General features: G+C 51.9%; 1 protein-coding gene across 1 annotated transcript; it reads right to left on the bottom strand.

Moving 5' to 3' along the window:
• Positions 1 to 13,407: 13,407 nt before the first annotated feature.
• Positions 13,408 to 18,279, bottom strand: LOC141738297 (tektin-3-like). Its single transcript, XM_074573505.1, has 7 exons — positions 17,701 to 18,279; positions 17,114 to 17,197; positions 16,817 to 16,887; positions 16,424 to 16,567; positions 15,713 to 15,935; positions 14,719 to 14,873; positions 13,408 to 13,624 (listed from the first exon to the last, which is right to left on the bottom strand). The coding sequence occupies exons 1-7, from the start codon at positions 18,277 to 18,279 to the stop codon at positions 13,408 to 13,410; spliced, it is 1,473 nt and encodes a 490-aa protein (XP_074429606.1).
• Positions 18,280 to 18,580: the final 301 nt, after the last annotated feature.

Raw genomic sequence — 18,580 nt, forward strand, 5'->3', positions numbered from 1 at the left:
AAGTTAGAAAAGAAAGGGATTTTTAAGTCTTTTTTTTTAAAAAATTTGCTAGACGAAGCTTCGTTATTCCTACTTTTGGGAATTCTTATGCTTTGCTGTGTGGTAAGACAGAGTTTCGGATGTCGGTGGTTCAACAAGACAGATCATGGGGGATTAAAATATTGGAATTAACTGTGCGATCGCTTAAAATTAGGCTGAATTGAAACCCGAGGGATTTTGCTCCGTGCGGGTGAGTGGAGTGGGGAAGCCTCAGGCCGCAAATCCTCACGAAACTTGAGGGTTTTTTGGCCAAAAAGGAGAAACGCTGGGATTCTTGCGCAAGGCGGGGGGGCACCAGTTTGAACCTCAGGGCTCAGTGAAGGGTCTCCCCGACTCCGAAAACACTGATTTTTTTGGGGTTGAAATTCAAATAAAACTGCCAAGCTGCCCTGGGGGAAGGGGAATCCTCAAGCTGCCCTCCCCCTCTGCCCCCCCCGGGTGGTTTTTGAGCCCCAAAACAGCCGGTTTTGAGAACCCAAATGAAGAGCTGACCTTCCACACCTGCCACAGGGGAAAAAACCCGGATCTCCAGCGCTGTCGTCCCAGCACCAGGAAGCACCGGGATTGATGGAGGAGCTGCTGTCACCGCGGGGCTTCTCTTCCCGAATCCCCAGCTTTGGATTTTCCTTGCGGATGATGCGGCGCCTCCTCTTTGTGCTGCAAAGGGCCTGTAAATCAGGTAAAAAACCAGCTTGAATCAGCTGTGGACGGCAAAGGAATTAGATTTTTTGCGCCGGAGGTAACATGATTTATCAGCCCAACCCTGCCCGGGTGGACTCTGAACGCTAAACAGTCGAAAAAAAGCCACTTTAATTCAACTGGGAGGACCAGACCTGGAAAGAAAAACCATATTATTTCTCTATTTTAAGTGGAATAGTGCTTTCCTCAGCAAAAATCTATCCCAATGGGTTGAAAACATGGAATTCTGAAGCACCAAAGTGACATGGTCACCCCGTTTCTACCAGCAAAAAATTACAAATATTTCTGTGAACCAAATTCACTGTTTTTTAAGGAATGTTTTCAGAGATGGGTTCATGGAGCAGCGGAATCTGGCACAAAATCCCCTCCCCCCAGTGTTTTTTCTACCTCATCTTCAGCCTTTTCCTCCTCCTCCGGGTCTCTCGGGCTCTTTTTCTGTGTCAGGCGAGGCCGAGTGCAACCAAAACGCATTTTTTTCTTCCAGGTGTAATAATATTCGATGCATTGAAACACAGTTTTAGTCTGGATCTGCCGGGAGGAAAAGCAGAAACCATTTAATAAGGGAAAAGTGTCAGTATAATATCGAAGGGGCAGATTGACGAGGATTCTCTCCTCCAGTTCTCGCAACGCAACATCCGGGTGAGATCAGGCAGAAAAGAAACCTTCATCTGCTAAAAAACGCCATCAAGAAGGATTTTCAGGGCAGAATTCTCCATTTCACACCATAAACTGTCATTATTCTTTTAATATCTCTGGTATTTTCTCCCAGAGATATTAAATATTCCCCTGCGATCACACATGAGGGCAAAAACATGTCTTGTACCAGTGTTTTTTTAGCAAGAAGAAGCATCCTAAGAACAGGATTCCAACATGCAACTCAAAATACAACTTTCTGGGTTAAAATTGCCCATGCTAACGAGCTGCGCCTCGCTCTAACGGCTTTACCTGCTTCTGTATGAGGCGAAAATTCTTCTTATGAATGTAAAAAGCCTCTTTAAACAACTGCTCCTCCACTGGCGTCCAAGTATCCGAGCCTCGGAATTAACCAGCAACACGCAAATTATTAGAATAGGCATCCCCCACCTCCAAAAGCCCCGGAAAGGGATTAAAACGACTCTTTTCCCCACCCCAAAGGAACATTTTTAAGTCTCAGTTCAATCAGAGCAAAAGGAACGGTGGGATCTGTTCTCCTCGTTTACCTGTGTAATGATAGTCAGCCAGGGGATGGGATTCGGGTCTCCGAGGCGGCCCAGCACGCAGCATCTCCGCTGCCTCCTGCGAGATTTAATAGGGAAAAAAGACTTAGATTCCTCCAGAGGAGGAGCCAAAAGGGAAGTTCTCACAGCAGACGCCGAGGGATGTTAAATCCCTTCTTTGAAGAAGAGGGAGAAAAGCAGACCCGCTCGGGGCTCATCGAGGGCAGACCTCGGGTTTTATCTAATATCCCTTCATTCGGGAGTAATTCTATTCTCCAAATCATCCCAGAATCAAAACAAACTCTTAGTGATGCACCAGGAGAGGGGTCTGGAAGCCCAAGAGATGTTAATGAGGCGACAGGCAGCACCCAAGAACCTCCTGCGCCTTCAGCAAAGAGATTCCGGCCCGCGCAATAGAAAACTCGGAGCGACTCTCAGCTCAAACCAGTAACAAAGTCCGTTCTTAATTAGAAATTGCCGCTTCTTACCAGCACGTCGCCTTGAGCCTCGTGCAGGCAATGCAGAGCGAGCTCCGGGTTGACCCGTCCCCCCGACCCGGCATTGGGAGAAGCCAAATTGAGGAGGTTTGTAACTACAAACGCAACAAAAACTGAGAAAAAGTCAAGTTTTCCTCCAGAAAAGGGGTAATAGGAGAGGGAGGGAAAACAGGTCGAGCGCAGCAGAGACCGGAAACGAGGAAAAGGCAGAGAAAAAAGTCCGATACCCCAAATATCTCTACTTTAAAAGCTCAGAGAGAAACCTCCCCTCTCCCGAGGATGCTGCAGATGAGGTGGGTTGGCTCCAAACGCCCATTTTTCTTGGAAGACACTGCCAAGAATGTCACCCGTTATTCTTTAGTCACTCTCCCACCAACACCCATCCATCTCCTTCCCTCAAACGTGAAGGCGGGGAAGAAAAGGAGGGAGGGAAGCCCAAAAAGGTGGAATTTTCAACCCCTTGTATCCCTGGGTGGGGTGAAAGTGGAAGAAAAGCATTAGAAAAACCTTTCTCCTGCGTCTCTGGGTTGGTTTCAATGTCGCCCCAAGGTTCCCAGATCAGCCACGCTCCCTCTTCCTCCTCTTCCAAACGGGCTGGGTCCTGGAGGTCGGGAAGCGCCGCTTCGAATTGGCTGCCGACGTTGTCGTGCCTGAAAGTGTAAGGAAGAGGAGGTGAGGAAGGCAAGCGAGGAACAGCTCCGGCAGGATAAACACATACATATGTGAGGAGCTGTAATAAATACAGCCCCTATTTCCCAGGAAAACACTAATTGCTCTCCTCTAACAACTTCTCCAGCACCACCATGTTACCGTTCTGCCTCTAGAGTCCTCTTTGGCCCCATTGGGCAAGAAAATTGGGGTTTTTTCCTCCTCAAAACCTGTCCCAAGTGGTGAGGTTCACTCCGAGAAGAGCAGTGAGCTGCAATAGCCACCACCGCTGAGCACCAAGTGCTTCGGAATGTTGTGTAGAATGTGGGAGGTCAGCAACGCTCCATGACAGCGCTTCGCCAGGCATTTCGGCACATTTCTGGCCAACTTTGGCTCCAAAAACCTGCCGTTGAGGACTGGCCGAGCCACTGGGAGAAGATCAATGTCAACTGTGAGGGCCTGCGCAGCCAGGGCCTTGCACCAACCACATGCCGGCTCCTCAACGGCGGTTCCCTCGTGCCCTGTTTTCCCGGAGTTTGCTCTTCTTCCGATGGCTGGGCGCGCATTTTAGTGTTTCGTCAGCCAAAACCCCCCAAATCCCTGGTCATTCTGCCTGGAAGGTATCAAAAAAACCGCCCGAGAGAAAAATCATTCCGCCAAGACCATCCTTTAGCCTTCCTTGCCATCCTCAAGTATTTTTCATTGCGTGTTTTTAATGCTTAGATTAAGTTTTTACCCCAAACTCGCACAATCAGATCAGGTCATGGATTTAGGAGGAACTTAAATCACAACTCAAAAGTGATTAACGGCTTACCTTTTTCCCATAAATTCCACCCAACAGGCCCCTGGAACCTTTACCAAGTCCGTTACCAATAGCATTAATTACCACCAAGCCCATTACTGCTGTGTTATTTGAATAGAATTGGGGGATTTAAGGGAGCCATGACGCTTAGCTGCTAAACTGGTGACCAGTGGCTCACAGAAGCCATTCCAGCGTGGTATTTTTGCTAAATACACTCAAAAATCGCTAAAATTGCCACCCACCTCCTTCCCTGCTGGCAAATTCCTTGTCGTGGATGGTACCGAGACGGGAATCAGCCGGTGAAGCCACCGCGACGTCCCCCTGAAGGCATCTCAGGTCTGGAGGGACGGTTTCCATCTCCTGCGTCCCCCAGCAATGGTTTCTGGGCATGAACAAGGGCACGGGGTGTATTTTCTGGCCTCCAAGTCCTTCGCATCCCAAGTCCCTTCCGAATTGTTTCTCCGTTAAAGAAAATGAGAAATCCTGTTAAATAACAAGCGCTCAAGGATTTCGTTTCCCTTGACCTGATGCTCCCTCCTTGCTTTGCGCCATCACTCCCCATGAAAACACCTGATGGCGACCTTTTTCGGTATATAGCCACCCAACCGCAGTTCTTCGGGGTGGTGGGAAAGCCCTACCTCTGCCATTTCCCATCCTCCCACCGCATGTAGCCCTGCTGCTTTGTGGAGGACAAGCAGACAGGGTGGTGCATCCAGGATGGTTTTGGCCTGGAGCTGCACAACACCTTCCTCTGCAGGGCCATGTTGCTCTTGCAAAGGCAACTCTGGAAAGCAAAAACCCATGCAGCAAAGTGACTTGTGGGAAGTGGACAAGGGCTAAAGCAAAACCCACCCAAAGCCCTCCAGCACACGAGAGCCTTGCTTTCAGGACAGGTGGCTGAAAAGGTGTGGAGCAGCCTTTGCCACTGCTCCCCCTTGGCTCCCCGCAGAAGGCAGGCTGTGGCTGTGGGGCTGCTCTTGCAGGCAGGCAGCCCAGCAGCTTTTGCTGAAGAGAGGAGGCAGGCAGGGACCTCTGAGCCTCCAAGCTGTGATGGGCCTGGAAAGCTGCAGGTGGCTGCTCGAGACAGTGTACCTTCTCCGTCCCCTCCAGCATGGCCTCCAGCAGCAGCAGCAGCAGCAGCAGCAGGTCCTCCTGAGGTGGGCTCAGCAGGTTTGGCCCAGTGCAGATGGCCAGGTTGGTGCAGCTCCTCCTGCGGGTGGGCCCGTTGCAGCACGTGTTGTGCAGGAGGGAGAGGAGCCGCTTGAGGAGGAGGCCTTTGGCTGCAGGCAACTTGTCGTCCACCCTGAGGGAACAGAAGACAACATTAAGAAAGCAGGTGTTGCCCAGAGGCATGGCCGAAGCTTGGTCAAGGCAGGTGGGAGGCAGCGTCTGTGTTGCACAGCTTTGGCGGTGCTCTGAGGCAGCGGTCAGGGCTGCTGCTCGAGAGGCAGGCTGCTGGCCACACTTACGCTTTCAGCTCTTCCACTTTTGCCTGCTTGCTCGTCCTCTGCAGGGCTGGCATCCCGTCCTGGTAGAGGTGGCTGACGAGGAGCTTGGCGGGGATGCTTTGGAGGAAGTTGTGCGATGGCAAGGGCTCCTGCTTTTTCTTGGGTTTGTTCTTGGCTTTTTAAGTGGCTTTGGTTGTTTTTGATTGGTTTTCCTTGGTTTTGAGTTGTTTCTTGGCCAGTCTTGCCCAAACTTCTTTGTGTCAGAGTGGAACTCTTGTGCTTGTGCAAAGGAAGAGCTGTGTGTGCATCTCAAATGTTTCCAGGGCTGGGGCATCTTTGCTGTGGGCACAGCCAGGGTGGGTCTGGCTTCTTCTTCAGCCACCCATTGGTTAGCTGAGGCGAAGGCTAGCTGAGGACAGCCACCCCCCACTGGCTTTCTCTTCCTTAGGGTGAAACGCTGCCAAGTCCAGGCCCCAATAACCTGGGTGGCGCTGCAGGGGAGTCCAAGAGGCTGCGGCATCGTGCAGCGGTTTCCAGCGATGTCTGATGGTCTCCGATGGTCTCCGATGGACTCTGGCGTTTTCCAGCAGACTCCAATGGTTTCCAGTGTGAGACCACTGGAGACTGCCAGACACCACCACTGTCAGGTCATCTCCATTGGTCTCCGATGGTCTCCTGCGGTGTTCTCTGATGGTCTCTGGTGGTCTGCGACGGTCTCCGTTGCTCTCTGTCCATCTCCAGCCATCTGCAAGGGACTCCTGCTGGTACTATGAGTCTGCCGGCCTGAAGATGGCAGCCCCTCTCCTTGCGACATGTCGGGCCTGGCCCGGAGCCGGGGGCACGGGGAGAGGGAGAGGAGGCTGAGCAGACTGTCAAGGAGAAAGAGACAGCTTTGGAGATGGGCAGCCACGGGAGATCATCTGGGGCTCTCTCTTCCTCTGCCAACAGCCCCCCAAAGAGCTTGTGTCCTTTTCCCAAGCTTGGAGAAGCTCCAGTGTTTGTGCCGGCTCCTCCACAGCCCCGTGCAGCACCTGGAAGGCCACCATCCTGATGCTTGGACTTCTTAGAAAACCCAGCTCCCCAGCTGGCAGTCAGGCACCTCTCTGCGCTCTGCACACCGACAGCTGAGCCCCAGCACGGCAAATATCCACAGATAAAGAAGGGGCTATGCCAAATTCAAGCTTGTGGTTAATTCCAACACTTGAGTCACTTCCTTGCCATCTTTAAATGGCTACAAGAAGGCAGTCCAGCAGCAGGCTGCCCTAGCAGGACCCGGCTCCTCTCCCTTGCTGTGGTGGATCTGATGGAACGGCCGTCTGAAAAGATTTTTCAATCAGAAAAAAACCAGAAGTGGACACTTCGGAATTCAGCACATTTTTAAAACAAGAGGTCTAATACATCTTGGAGACATTTCCTTACTTCTCCTGACAGTTGTTTTCTAACAAACCAAGAAGGATTTTTAAAATGTTTTAGTCCTGTCTGCATTCATGCCCAAAAAAACAACTTCATCCAACTTTTTCTTTTCAACTCCAAGCCAGTTGTCATCACTGATGAGGGTCAGGCTGACATCACTGGAGAAAATCCAACTGGCTTCAAGGAAACTAAAATTTACCACTGATTCCAAAAGCCAAGAAAACCAACCACAGTTCCCAGCTGGGACATGGCTCTGTGTCAGGACATAGAATCATAGAATCATAGAATTGCTGAGGTTGGAAGGGACCTTTAAGATCATCAAGTCCAACCATTAACCTACCCTGACAAAAACCACTTCTAAACCATGTCCCTAAGTACCACATCTACCCTTTTTTTTAAACACCTCCAGGGATGGTGAATCCACCACCTCCCTGGGCAGCCTATTCCAATGTTTAATAACCCTTTCAGTGAAAAAATGTTTCCTAATATCCAATCTAAACTTCTCCTGACATAACTTGAACCCGTTTCCTCTTGTCCTATCACTCGTCACCAGGGAGAAGAGGTCAGCTCCCATCTCTCTACAACCTCCTTTCAGGTAGTTGTAGAGGGTGATAAGGTCTCCCCTCAGCCTCCTCTTCTCCAGGCTAAACAACCCCAGCTTCCTCAGTCATTCCTCATAAGGTTTGTTCTCCAGAGCCCTCATATTCAGCCGGCTGTCCACCAACACCCCCAGGTCCTTTTCTGATGGGCAGCTTTCGAGCCACTCCGCCCCCATCCTGCAGCGCTGCATAGGCTTGTTGTGACCCAAGTGCAGGACCCGGCACTTGGCCTTGTTGAACCTCATATCATTGACCTCAGCCCGTTGGTCCAGCCTGTCCAGATCCCTCTGCAGAGCCAACCTACCCTCAAGCAGACCAACACGCCCGTCTAGTTTAGTGTCATCTGCGAACTTACTGAGGGGGCATTGGATCCCCTCATCCAGATCATTGATAAAGATATTAAAGAGAACCGGCCCCAGCACCGAGCCCTGGAGGACACCACTTGTGACCGGACACCAACTGGATTTCACTCCATTTACCACCACTCTCTGGGCACGGCCATCCAGCCAGTTTTTTACCCAGCGAAGAGTACACCTGTCCAGGCCATGAGCAGCCAGTTTCTCCAGGAGAATGCTGTGGGAAACGGTGTCAAAAGCTTTGCAAAAATCCAAGTAGATAACATCCACAGCTTTTCCCTCATCCACTAAGTGGGTCACCTTATCATAGAAGGAGATCAGGTTTGACAGGCATGACCTGCCTTTCACAAACCCATGCTGACTGGACCTGATCACCCTGTTCTCCTGCATGTGCCGTGTAACGGCACTGAGGACGATCTGTTCCATGACCTTCCCAGGCACCGAGGTCAGACTGACTGGCCTGTAGTTCCCTGGATCCTCCTTCCGGCCCTTCCTGTGGATGGGTGTCACATTTGCTAACCTCCAGTCAGCTGGGACCTCCCCGGTTGTCCAGGACTGCTCATAAATGATGCAAAGTGGCCTGGCGAGCACTTCCACCAGCTCCTTCAGTACCCTTGGGTAGATCCCATCCGGCCCCATAGATTTGTGCACTTCCAGGTGCTGAAGCAGGTCCCTCACCATTTCCCTTTGGATTACAGGGGCTTCATTCTGCTCCCCATCCCTGTCTTCTAGCTCAGGGGTCTGGGTACTCACGGAACAACTGGTCCTACTGCTGAAGACTGAGGCAAAGACGGCGTTAAGTACCTCAGCCTCCTTTTCCTCATCCTTGGTCACTATGTTACCGGCCCATCTACTAGAGGACAGAGATTACCCTTAGTCCTCTTCTTATTGCTAATATATTTATAGAAACTTTTTTTGTTGTCCTTGACAACAGAAGCCAGGTTTAGTTCCAGCTGGGCTTTGGCCCTCCTGATTTTTTCCCTACATAGCTTCACTACCTCTTTGTAGTCCTCTTGAGTGGCCTGCCCTTCCTTCCAAAGGCCATAAATCCTCTTTTTTTCCCTAAGTTGCAACACTAGCTCCCTGTTTAGCCAGGCCAGTCTTTTTCCCCGACGGCTTGTCTTCTGGCACATGGGGACAGCCTGCTCCTGCGCCTTTAAGACTTCCTTCTTGAAAAACATCCAGGCTTCCTGGGCTCCTTTGCCCTGGAGGACTGCCTCCCAGGGGACTTTGTCAACCAGGCTCCTGAAAAGCCCAAAGTCCGCCCTCCGGAAGTCCAAGGTAGCAGTTCTGCTGACCCCCCTCCTTGCTTCTCCCAGAATCGAAAACTCTATCATTTCATGGTCACTGTTCCCGAGACAGCCTCCAACCTTCACATCCACCACAAGACCTTCCCTGTTTACAAACAACAGACCCAGCAGGGCACCTTCCCTAGTTGGCTCTCTCACCACCTGTGTCAGGAAGTTATCCCCAGTGCATTCCAGGAACCTTCTAGACTGTTCCCTCCCTGCTGTATTGTATTCCCAGCAGATGTCCAGCAAATTGAAGTCCCCCATGAGGACAAGAGCTCGCGATCTTGAGAATTCTCCCAGCCATTTATAGAATATTTCATCTGCCTCCTCATCCTGGTTGGGCGGTCTATAACAGACTCCTACTACGGTATCTGCCTTGTTAGCCCTGCCCCTGATTCTTACCCATAAACACTCAACCCCATTATCACCATCATTTAGTTCAAAGCGTTCATAACACTCCTTAACATACAGGGCCACAGCGCTGCCTCTCCTTGCTTGCCTATCCTTCCTGAAGAGCCTATAGGCATCCATGGCAGCACTAGAGCTGTGTGAGTCATCCCACCACGTTTCTGTGATGGCGACTACATCATAATTATCCTGCTGCACAATGGCTTCCAGCTCCTCCTGTTTGTTGCCCATGCCACGTGCATTAGTGTATAAGCACTTCAGCTGGGCTATTGGTCCTTTCTCCTTTTTCCTGGCGGGAGCCGAAATTCTGCCACCCCCAGACTTATTCCTAAGGAGCCGGGTTACGCCCCCTATCTTTTCCAAGTCTAGTGACAGCATGCCACCTTCAGGCTTTTTGCTAGCAAGCTTGGATCTATCCCCAACCCCCTTCAAATCCAGTTTAAAGCTCTGTCAATGAGCCCCTCCAACTCCTGCCCTAAAACCCTTTTCCCCCTCTGAGACAGGCTTTTGCCGTCTGTTGCCAGCAGGCCTGGTGTCCTGAAAAGCAGCCCATGATCAAAGAACCCGAAGTCCTGCCGATGACACCAGTCTCTGAGCCAGTCATTGAGCAGCTGGCATTTCCTGTTAATCTTCTCATCAATCCTCGCAACTGTTGGGATAGAAGCAAACACTACTTGTGCTCCTGATCCTCTAACCAGCCGTCCCAGGGCCCTGAAGTCTTTCTTCATTGCCCTCAGGCTTCTTCCTGAAATTTCATTGTTGCCTAACTGAAAAATCAATAAAGGGTAGTAGTCAGTAGGCCTAACTAGGGTAGGGAGTTTCCTCTGGACATCCTTAACTTTGGCCCCAGGGAGACAGCAGACTTCCCTACAGACTGGGTCTGGTCTACGTATGGGACCTTCCACTCCCTTCAGAATCGAGTCCCCTACTACAAGGACCCATCTTTCTTTCATAACTGAGGATGTTGTTATACGAGGCGTAATCCGTCTTGGCCTCGGTGACAACTCCAAGTTCAGCAAGCTGTTGTCCTTGTCATCCTCCGGTTCCCTTTGCAGAACATCATATCTGTTCTGCAAGGGCACCTGGGATGGTGTGGGGGTTACCTGGGAGGCACACCTGCCACGCCGGGCGGGGACTCCTTGCTACTGGCCCCTGTCCTCTGAATCTCCACATTCAGCCACGCTGCTAGTGGGTGGGGAGTGCTCTGTATGTGGAGCTCTGTCTGCCTGAGGTGCTTCTTTCGGGGAAGGCAGGATGCGGCTCCAGTTATCTATCTCCTGTTCACACTCCCTTATACTTCTCAAATGACTTACCTCCTCACGGAGCTCCATCGCTAGGTGAAGGAGTTCCTCTACCTGGGCACACCTCCCACAGGCCTGCTCACCGCTACCGTTCAACACCGGCGCAAGAGCAGGGCACCCCCTGCAGCCTAACACCTGGGTGGCAGCATGTTCCCACACAAGCTCTGTCTGGGTGGCCACATCAGAGCTGCTCGGTGCAGAGCTCAGGGATGCCATGGCCTTCTGCCGAGTTCTTCCATGACGTCCTGGATGGGTGGAGAGGTTTTCAGTACTTGGAGCCTTTCAGCAATTGTGATTTGTGCTCATCTCCCATATCAAAGGAGCCAACCCACTGCGAGCTGCTCTGTCGCACCTACAGAGGATACAGAGCTAAACCAGCTTTCAGCTACCTTTTTGCCCAAGCAATTCAGTTTTAGACTTTTGGCTTCAGCAGTCCCCGGTCTGGCCCCTCTTTCAGCCTCCTCCAGGGACCCAAGAGTGGCCGCCGATGCTCTGAGGGTGAGGATGCTCATCAAGGCTGGCAGCCGGGAAAGCGGAGCGGGGAGGTATTGCTATCTGTCATCGAATTTAAAGTTAACCATGGCTCTGTAGTTAATCAAGTTTTATGTACTGGCTCCATAGTGTGGTGGTGCAGATCCTCCCCCCGCCATCCTTCAGGCCACTCGGTACTTGGCGTGATCTCCCTCCCAGCCTGGGCCGCAGAACGTGACACAACGGTCTAACATGAAAGAAAAGGTATGGTCCTGACACCATATGGATTGTGACCACAGAGGGGGGAATACCAGGACCCCCAAGACCTACCAAGCTCTGGGGGTGCGTAACCATCGTCCAAGTCAGGCCGGAGTAGCAAAGTACCTGACAAAAGTCAATTGTCTCGGATCCTGTAAGTAGCGATTCTAGTAAAGACCCTTTGAGCTCTTCTGGATCACAGGGGGCTATGGCCAGTAACTGCCCTGAGTTGAGCTACCTCTCAGGCCGACACCTCAAGGCCTGGGTGGGAGAAGACCCTTCTCAAGCTTCAACTGTCACCTGTTGAGGAACACCGAGGCATTGTATTTACCCTAAATCTGAGAAAGGGAAATTTTAGCTATAGGCTAGTCTCTCTCTCTCTCACCCACCTCTCCACCTGTATGCAGTGAGATACACATTAGCTGTATGGATGGGGATGCTCTTCTGTCCACCCATGCATGTGCAGGACCTAAAAGCGGCACCTTTTGGCTCGCTGGCATTGCCTGCTATTAAGAAATTCCTGATGGCAGACCTGTACGTGTGTGTGCTTAGGTATTATTCAATTATTTTGTTTGCTCACTTTGTGAATCCCTAAATCAGTTAATGATTAAATGCTGCTAAAATTCAACCTCTCAATCTACCTTACATCATTAATAACTTTTGCTAAATCATAACCGTGTCAAGTATTTTCATCCGCGACACAATAGTTAAGGACGATTGTAAGTAGTTGCTAAGGAGAGGATCAAAGGGAATTGTTTGAAGGAACATCTGTAGCCTAATTATTTGGTCTACTTGGGACACTAAGACCTTAACTGAACATCTAATCAAGATGTTTCTCCCAACAATACCACTTTGGCAGTGAATACCCAAGTCCAGGTGTCCTTGACTGAACCGTCTTCATGATAATACTAAAAAACACAGCTGCAGGCCAAGAAGCCCCTTGCCCAGGTGAAGACCCTTCCTCCAGGCAGGAGCAGTGATTGAAGATATGAGACTGGTGTGTAAATTCCTGAGCAGCCCTTGTAACTGGAAGTGTACTGCCTTGTAACTTGGGTGTCTAAATACATGGAGGAAACCGGCATGGGCTGTGCTTGATGTGTGGGGATCCACCAAGCACTGGGGCCTGAATAAAATGCAGAGTCTGCATCAGTGGACAAGGGAAGCACAACAGATATCATCTATCTGGACTTCTGCAAGGCCTTTGACATGGTCCCTGACAACACCCTTCTCTCTAAGTTGGAGAGATACGCATTTGATGGGCGGACTGTTCAGTGGGTAAGGAACTGGCTGGGTGGTCGCATCCAGAGGGTGGTGGTCAATGGCTCGATGTCCAGATGGAGAGGAGTGACAAGCGGTGTCCCTCAGGGATCTGTACTGGGACCAGTGCTGTTTAATATCTTCATCAAAGATTTAGACAGTGGGATCGAGTGCACCCTCAGCAAGTTTGCAGGTGACACCAAGCTGAATGGTGCGGTCGACATGCCAGAGGGACGGAATGTCATCCAGAGGGACCTGGACAAACTAGAGAGGTGGGCCTGTGCAAACCTCATGAAGTTCAAGAAGGCCAAGTGCAAGGTCCTGCACTTGGGTCGGGACAATCCTCCTTATCAATACAGGCTGGGGGTTGATGTGATAGAGCAGCCCTGCGGAAAAGGACTTGGGGGTGTTGGTTGATGAAAAGCTGAACATGAGCTAACGATGTGCATTTGCAGCCCAGAAGGCCAGTCGCATCCTGGGCTGCATCAAAAGAAGCATGGCCAGCAGGTCGAGAGAGGTGATTCTCCCCCTCTACTCTGCTCTTGTGAGACCCCACCTGGAGTACTGCCATTTAACCACAAAATTTAACACACCAAATGAGCATTTAATTTCTATTCAGGGCTTTCATTAGGAAGTGGAAATCTAATCATGGATTTTCAAAGCATCTTATCAACACTGGGGATCCCTCCCGCAACAGAGAATGTGAGTTTGGCTGAGCCCAGCCTAAACAGAACCTAGCAGCCGTGCAGTGCTGGGAAAGGTCTTGCGCATCCCCATGCACTTCTCCTGGTCGATGAAGAGCGAGTTGGCTTTGACGGCCAGGTCATGCTGCAAGACCAACTTGGCATGAGCCAGCATTTGCAGGGTGTCCTCGGTGTCTCTCAGCCGCTGCTGAAGGCTCTGGACCGTCTCATCAATTTCGTGGACCTCGTTGACAAGGCTGGAAAACAGCAAGGAACCCTTGTTAACGGTCCCATCACGTGGGTGGTTTCGAGCCTGGTCCTGCTGAAGGGCACCTTGGGCACAGGATTTCCCCCTTCAGTGCGCTCAGACTAACTCGGACCCCCCTTTTCTGGCAGATGCATGGGAAAGCTGAGGGCAGAGCTCCTCCAGACCTCAGCGGGGAGGCATGGCTAAGTCTGCGCGAAGGCTTTGGCAATGCGCAGGCACGTCTCCCAGAGCAGCTCGTGCCACCGAGAAGAGGGATGAGCAGCTGTGGTGTCCTGTTCCCCTTTGGTTTTGCAGGTTTGTTGGTTCCCCCTCCTGGATTTCCCTGTGCAGGGGTCCTGCCCACACCCACGGATGCACACACAGCGAAACAGGACAGCTGGGAGAGGCGAAAATTGAATGGGAAACAAGCGGAGGATGGAGAAAACAGCAGTGTGCGAGATGCTAAACAGGCTCTGGGGCTGGGTTTCACTTGCTTCTAAAAGGCTCCATCTGGAGTCTTGCCCAGCAGGCTCCCCGGAGGAGGTGTAAAGTTTGGGGTGCCTCACAGGGGGTGCTGCTGGGCACTCAGGGCAGCCTGCTCCTCCACAGCCCCTCGGGCTGCAATCCCACAGAGCTCACAATGTCCTTGAAAGGGTTTGTCCCCAGGGGAGGTGAGGACAGCCTTTACTGCTTCTCCAGAGGGTGCACCCTTCCTGGAGGTTCCCCAAAAGGAAGGACCTAAGTGCTCTCAGCGCAAGCCTCTTGGAGAGTAAAGGGCTTATCCTAAAAAACTGAGCATATCCAACTGCTGGGAAGCAGGCAGGAGAGAAGATGAGGTTTACCCAAGTGGGAAAAACCCAGCCCCTCACGGGGTGGCATCAGGCTGCTCCCAGCCATGGTGTACAGCCTCCTTTGTGGGTGCAGAGCTCTCCCAGCACCCAAAGGCTGGGATACCTGCTCATTCCTTTTGATTAGAGCAGAGCCCTTCTGGAAGGACTATTTAGGAAAAACATCCCATGACTAGTTTTGTCATCCAGTGATGTTCCTGAGTGCTACTACCCGTGACTCCTCAAGGACCCTGATGGCCCCATGCTCCTGCCTTACCGGAGCTGGGCAGTGTCCCAGCACAGCTCCATGTTTGGTCTCCGTGTGCGCTCTTCCGGCCGGGTCTGAGCCACTTTGAACGGAGGTCCTTGGTCCCTCATGGCTTTTTTGATGGCTTCCATGTTCATCTCCATTTGGAAGATTTCCCGCAGCGTCTGCCGTAAAAAAGAAACACATGCATGAATGAAAAAATACCTTCCCAAGTGACAACATAATTTCCTTTTTCTCCTGTCCGTCTGCAGAAAAAACAAGCCTGTCTTTGCTGTTGCTGTCACGTCAGAGGACGTGTTGGAGCAGTGATGGACACAGTGAGTTACCAGCTTCCCAAAGCTACTGCTTGCAGAAACTGATCATCAATAGCAACTCAGAGAGGGAAGGTTTTTCAGGCATGAAAAATTTTCATTTTTCACTGAAGGACGTGGCACCAGCCCGCAACGCTGCCAGCCCAGTCTCCGCTCAGTGAATCAATACGGTGTCGAGCACTTTTCCATGAGACCCACTGGTCCGAGCCAGGTGCCCATCACTGATCTCCCCTTCCTCTGCTTGGCAGAGCAAGCACACGGATACCCGTGCAGCAACCACAGAGCACTGAAAGCACGTCCTTGGGGGAGAAGCAAGCCTGCGAACCCCCCGGCAGGCAGCCCAGCAGAGGCCCAGCAAAGACTCTCTGCAGGGCAGCCAGCGCTTCTGAAGTAACTCCCAGGAGATGCAACCAGCAGTGGCCTTTTCTGCTGGAAATCCCTGTGCTGCCAGGCTGTCAGCTAGGATGCGCTAGCAAAAGACAGGATCCCTTGAGATGAAATCACAGTGCCAGCTCCTCCTGCTCCAAGAAGGAAGTCCCCAGGACTTGGAGTTTCTAACAGAAAATGACACTATAACCAGCTTCCTGCGGCCACCGTTCCTCTCCTTGGGCCAGGTCTGCGTGGAGGGTCCTGCTTCGGAGGTGTCCCTGGGAAGTGACAGTGTCACACCCAAAGGGAGGGGTTCAGGCTACCTTGGCCAGGTGGGTCTGAATCTTGCTCTTGGCGTCGGCTGTCTCGGCGATGCGGCTGGTGAAGGTGACGTTCACCCTGTTGAACTGGCACCGCATCTCGTTGGCCGTCACCTCCACCAGGTTCCTGGTGTTGTCCCGCAGCTTGGCAGAGGCCGCCCGTTCGCTCTGGGAACGGAGGATGTTGCCGTCCGTGAACTTGGCCCAGGACTCCGGCACCGAGATCCTGGGGGGAAGGAGAGGCCCCTGGTAAGCCCGTGCTGCTGAAGCTGGACGTGGGCAGGCAAGGACCCTGCCAGGGAGCAGCGTGGGTCAAATGTAGCTTTAATCTACGCTTTTATTTTGACCATAGGTCGTGTTTTAACCCCAGCCGGCAGCTAGGACCATGCAGCCACTTGTGCAGTTCTCCCCCTTTCCTCCAGAAGGGCAAGGAGAAGAAGGAGAATAGGAGGGGAAAGGGAAGGGAAAACTTGTGTGTGGAGATAAAAGACAGTTAAATAGAAGAACAATAACAGCAACAATAGAATAAGAATGAGAAGAAGAATAAAAATAATAATAATGAGCAGAAAGAAATGGCCCCTCTGAAGCCGGTGTCTCCAGGCAGGACGGACCTGCCTTTACAGTGGGCTGGGGACCAGCAGCTCCCTGCCAGGGAAAGGCACCGCGCATCCCCGGGACAGCTTGCTGCTCGCGTGCCACCTGGCGTGTACTCACGTGGCATTGACCCGCTCCACCCCTCGGTAGTAGCTGATGCCGTGGGAGGTGTTCCTCAGGTGGTGGCATTTGTCATCGATGCGGTGGGCCGCCTGCTTGTTGGCCAGGTCTCTCTCCAGCTCGTGCTGGGCCACCCTGTTGGACCTTCAACATGCAAACAACAGCCATCGGTGGGGATGTACGGATGGAACGGCTTCCTCCCCGTTCCACTTCCCTGCAGCTCCCGCCTGGGCAGCTCTGTCCTCCCATGAGCATTACCACCCGCTTCCCATGGAGCTTGCGTGGGTTTTACAGCTGCGGGGTGTGGGTAGAGGTCGGGGTCTGCGGGGGGTTCACATCCCAACTGCAAAGGCCCATCGGCCCTACGGCATGAGATAAGGAGCTTCTCCTTACGTGAGCTGGGCTTTTGCCTTATCCAGGTACCGCTGCATCCTCTCCTGGCATGACCTGATGACATCGACTTCCTGGGCAAAGGCAAAACATGTAATGATGTCATCTCTTTAATTAGACCAACTAAGAGAGCTGCTGCGTGGGGGAACACCATCCCCTGGCCCAGCAGGTTTTGGGGGTTGGAAGGGTTGAGCACCTCACCAGCAGTAAGGAGCCAGGTAGGGAACAAGGCCGCAAAGCCTCCTCGGGGCAGTTTAGGTAGAAATAGCTTTCACACATGATCTGAGTTGCCAACCTTACTGTGAAGAGCTGTTTCTCCACGTCATCATGGACGAGGTCGATGCCCATCCTCTTCTCCCGCTGAAGCAAGCACTCCTGAGCGACCTGTTGGGGACATGCCATGACTGTTGGCTGCAGGGGCAGGGTTCTCTAGAGGGACGGTCCCCATCTCAAGATGGGAAGAAAAGGGAAGAAAAAAGTGCCCCGGGCAGCTGGTTTAGCCGACAATGAGCAGCCAAGCTGCAACATCAGCGTTAAAGCAACATGAGGGAGCACACGTGTCCCTGGTGCAACCGCAGCTGAATGCAGGGCCCTGTGTCAGCCTTGATGCTGACCTCGCCAGAGCCTTGTAGCAAGACGGGCTTGTGTCTCCCAAACCAGGATTTTGGATGTGCCGCTTGTAAAAATATTTGGTTCTGATGGGCTCAGAATGTGCTGATAGGAGATGCAGCAGATGGCAAGGGATTTGTTGATCACTAACTAATGGTCTCTTCCTAAAAGCTTTCTAGATGTTACGGAGCTGCAGTGAAACTTAACTGGACGTCTGAGTGGCTGCAGATGTTTCAGCAGTGGGCTGCAGGTTGCAGGCCACTGCACAGGGTGCTTACCTGGAGAGGGGCCTCCGTCTCGGCCAAGGCTGTCTCCACCCTTTTCTTCATGTCCGTGAGGGTGTTGGTCTCCCCGATCATCTCACCCAGCTCACGGCAGAGCTCCGATTTCCAAAATCCAATATCATTGGCACGAACTCCCAGGTTTTTGGTGCTTTCTCCTTGTGTCTTCTCTGTCTGCTGATATTTATCCTGAATCATGCGGGAGGTATCAACTCTCAGACGCTCCGCGTTGTGCTGGCAAGTTTCTGACTCTTTGTAGTTGGTCAGGTTGGACCTGTGCCAGTCCTCAGGGGTGTACCAGGTGAGGAAGATTGTTCTGTTGGCAATGAAAGGAAGCTTCTTGCTGGCGGTCATCCCCTGGGAACTTTTGGAAAAGGGAGCCAAAGTTGGGTTGATGGCAGCTGGTTTGTAGTAGGTGCTGGGCATCCAGGGGAGGCCGGAGCTCTGAGGCAGCAGGTAGTAAGGAAAACGGTCCTTATAGCTTGAAGCCATGGCACTGATGGCAGGCAGAAACTTGCTAGGTGTTGATCGTGGATGGGTGTACGTTGCCGTTAAGGGAGATCGACCAGGTTGCATTCTTGAACACTGCTCTTCAGGTACGTGTCCTGCACAGAGGAGCAGAGAGAAGACAACCGCACTCAGTAAGCTCCTGCACTTGCCTTCCTTCTTACAGCAACACGTGCAACTTGGAACACAAACAGTGATGCACACAGCACCTACACATTGCCTGCACAGGCCTAAAAGTCTTCAAAGCAAATCCCTTCTGACAGCGTCCCAAGCATTTGTATCTAGAGAAAAATCTGACTTTGTTGTTCATATCTAGCATCAGGTCTTGAAATGGGAAGAAAAACAAATCATGGCTGCTCAAGAGAGTGAC

This window comes from Larus michahellis, chromosome 2 (genome assembly GCF_964199755.1).
Source record: "Larus michahellis chromosome 2, bLarMic1.1, whole genome shotgun sequence".
Taxonomy (NCBI): Eukaryota; Metazoa; Chordata; class Aves; order Charadriiformes; family Laridae; genus Larus; species Larus michahellis.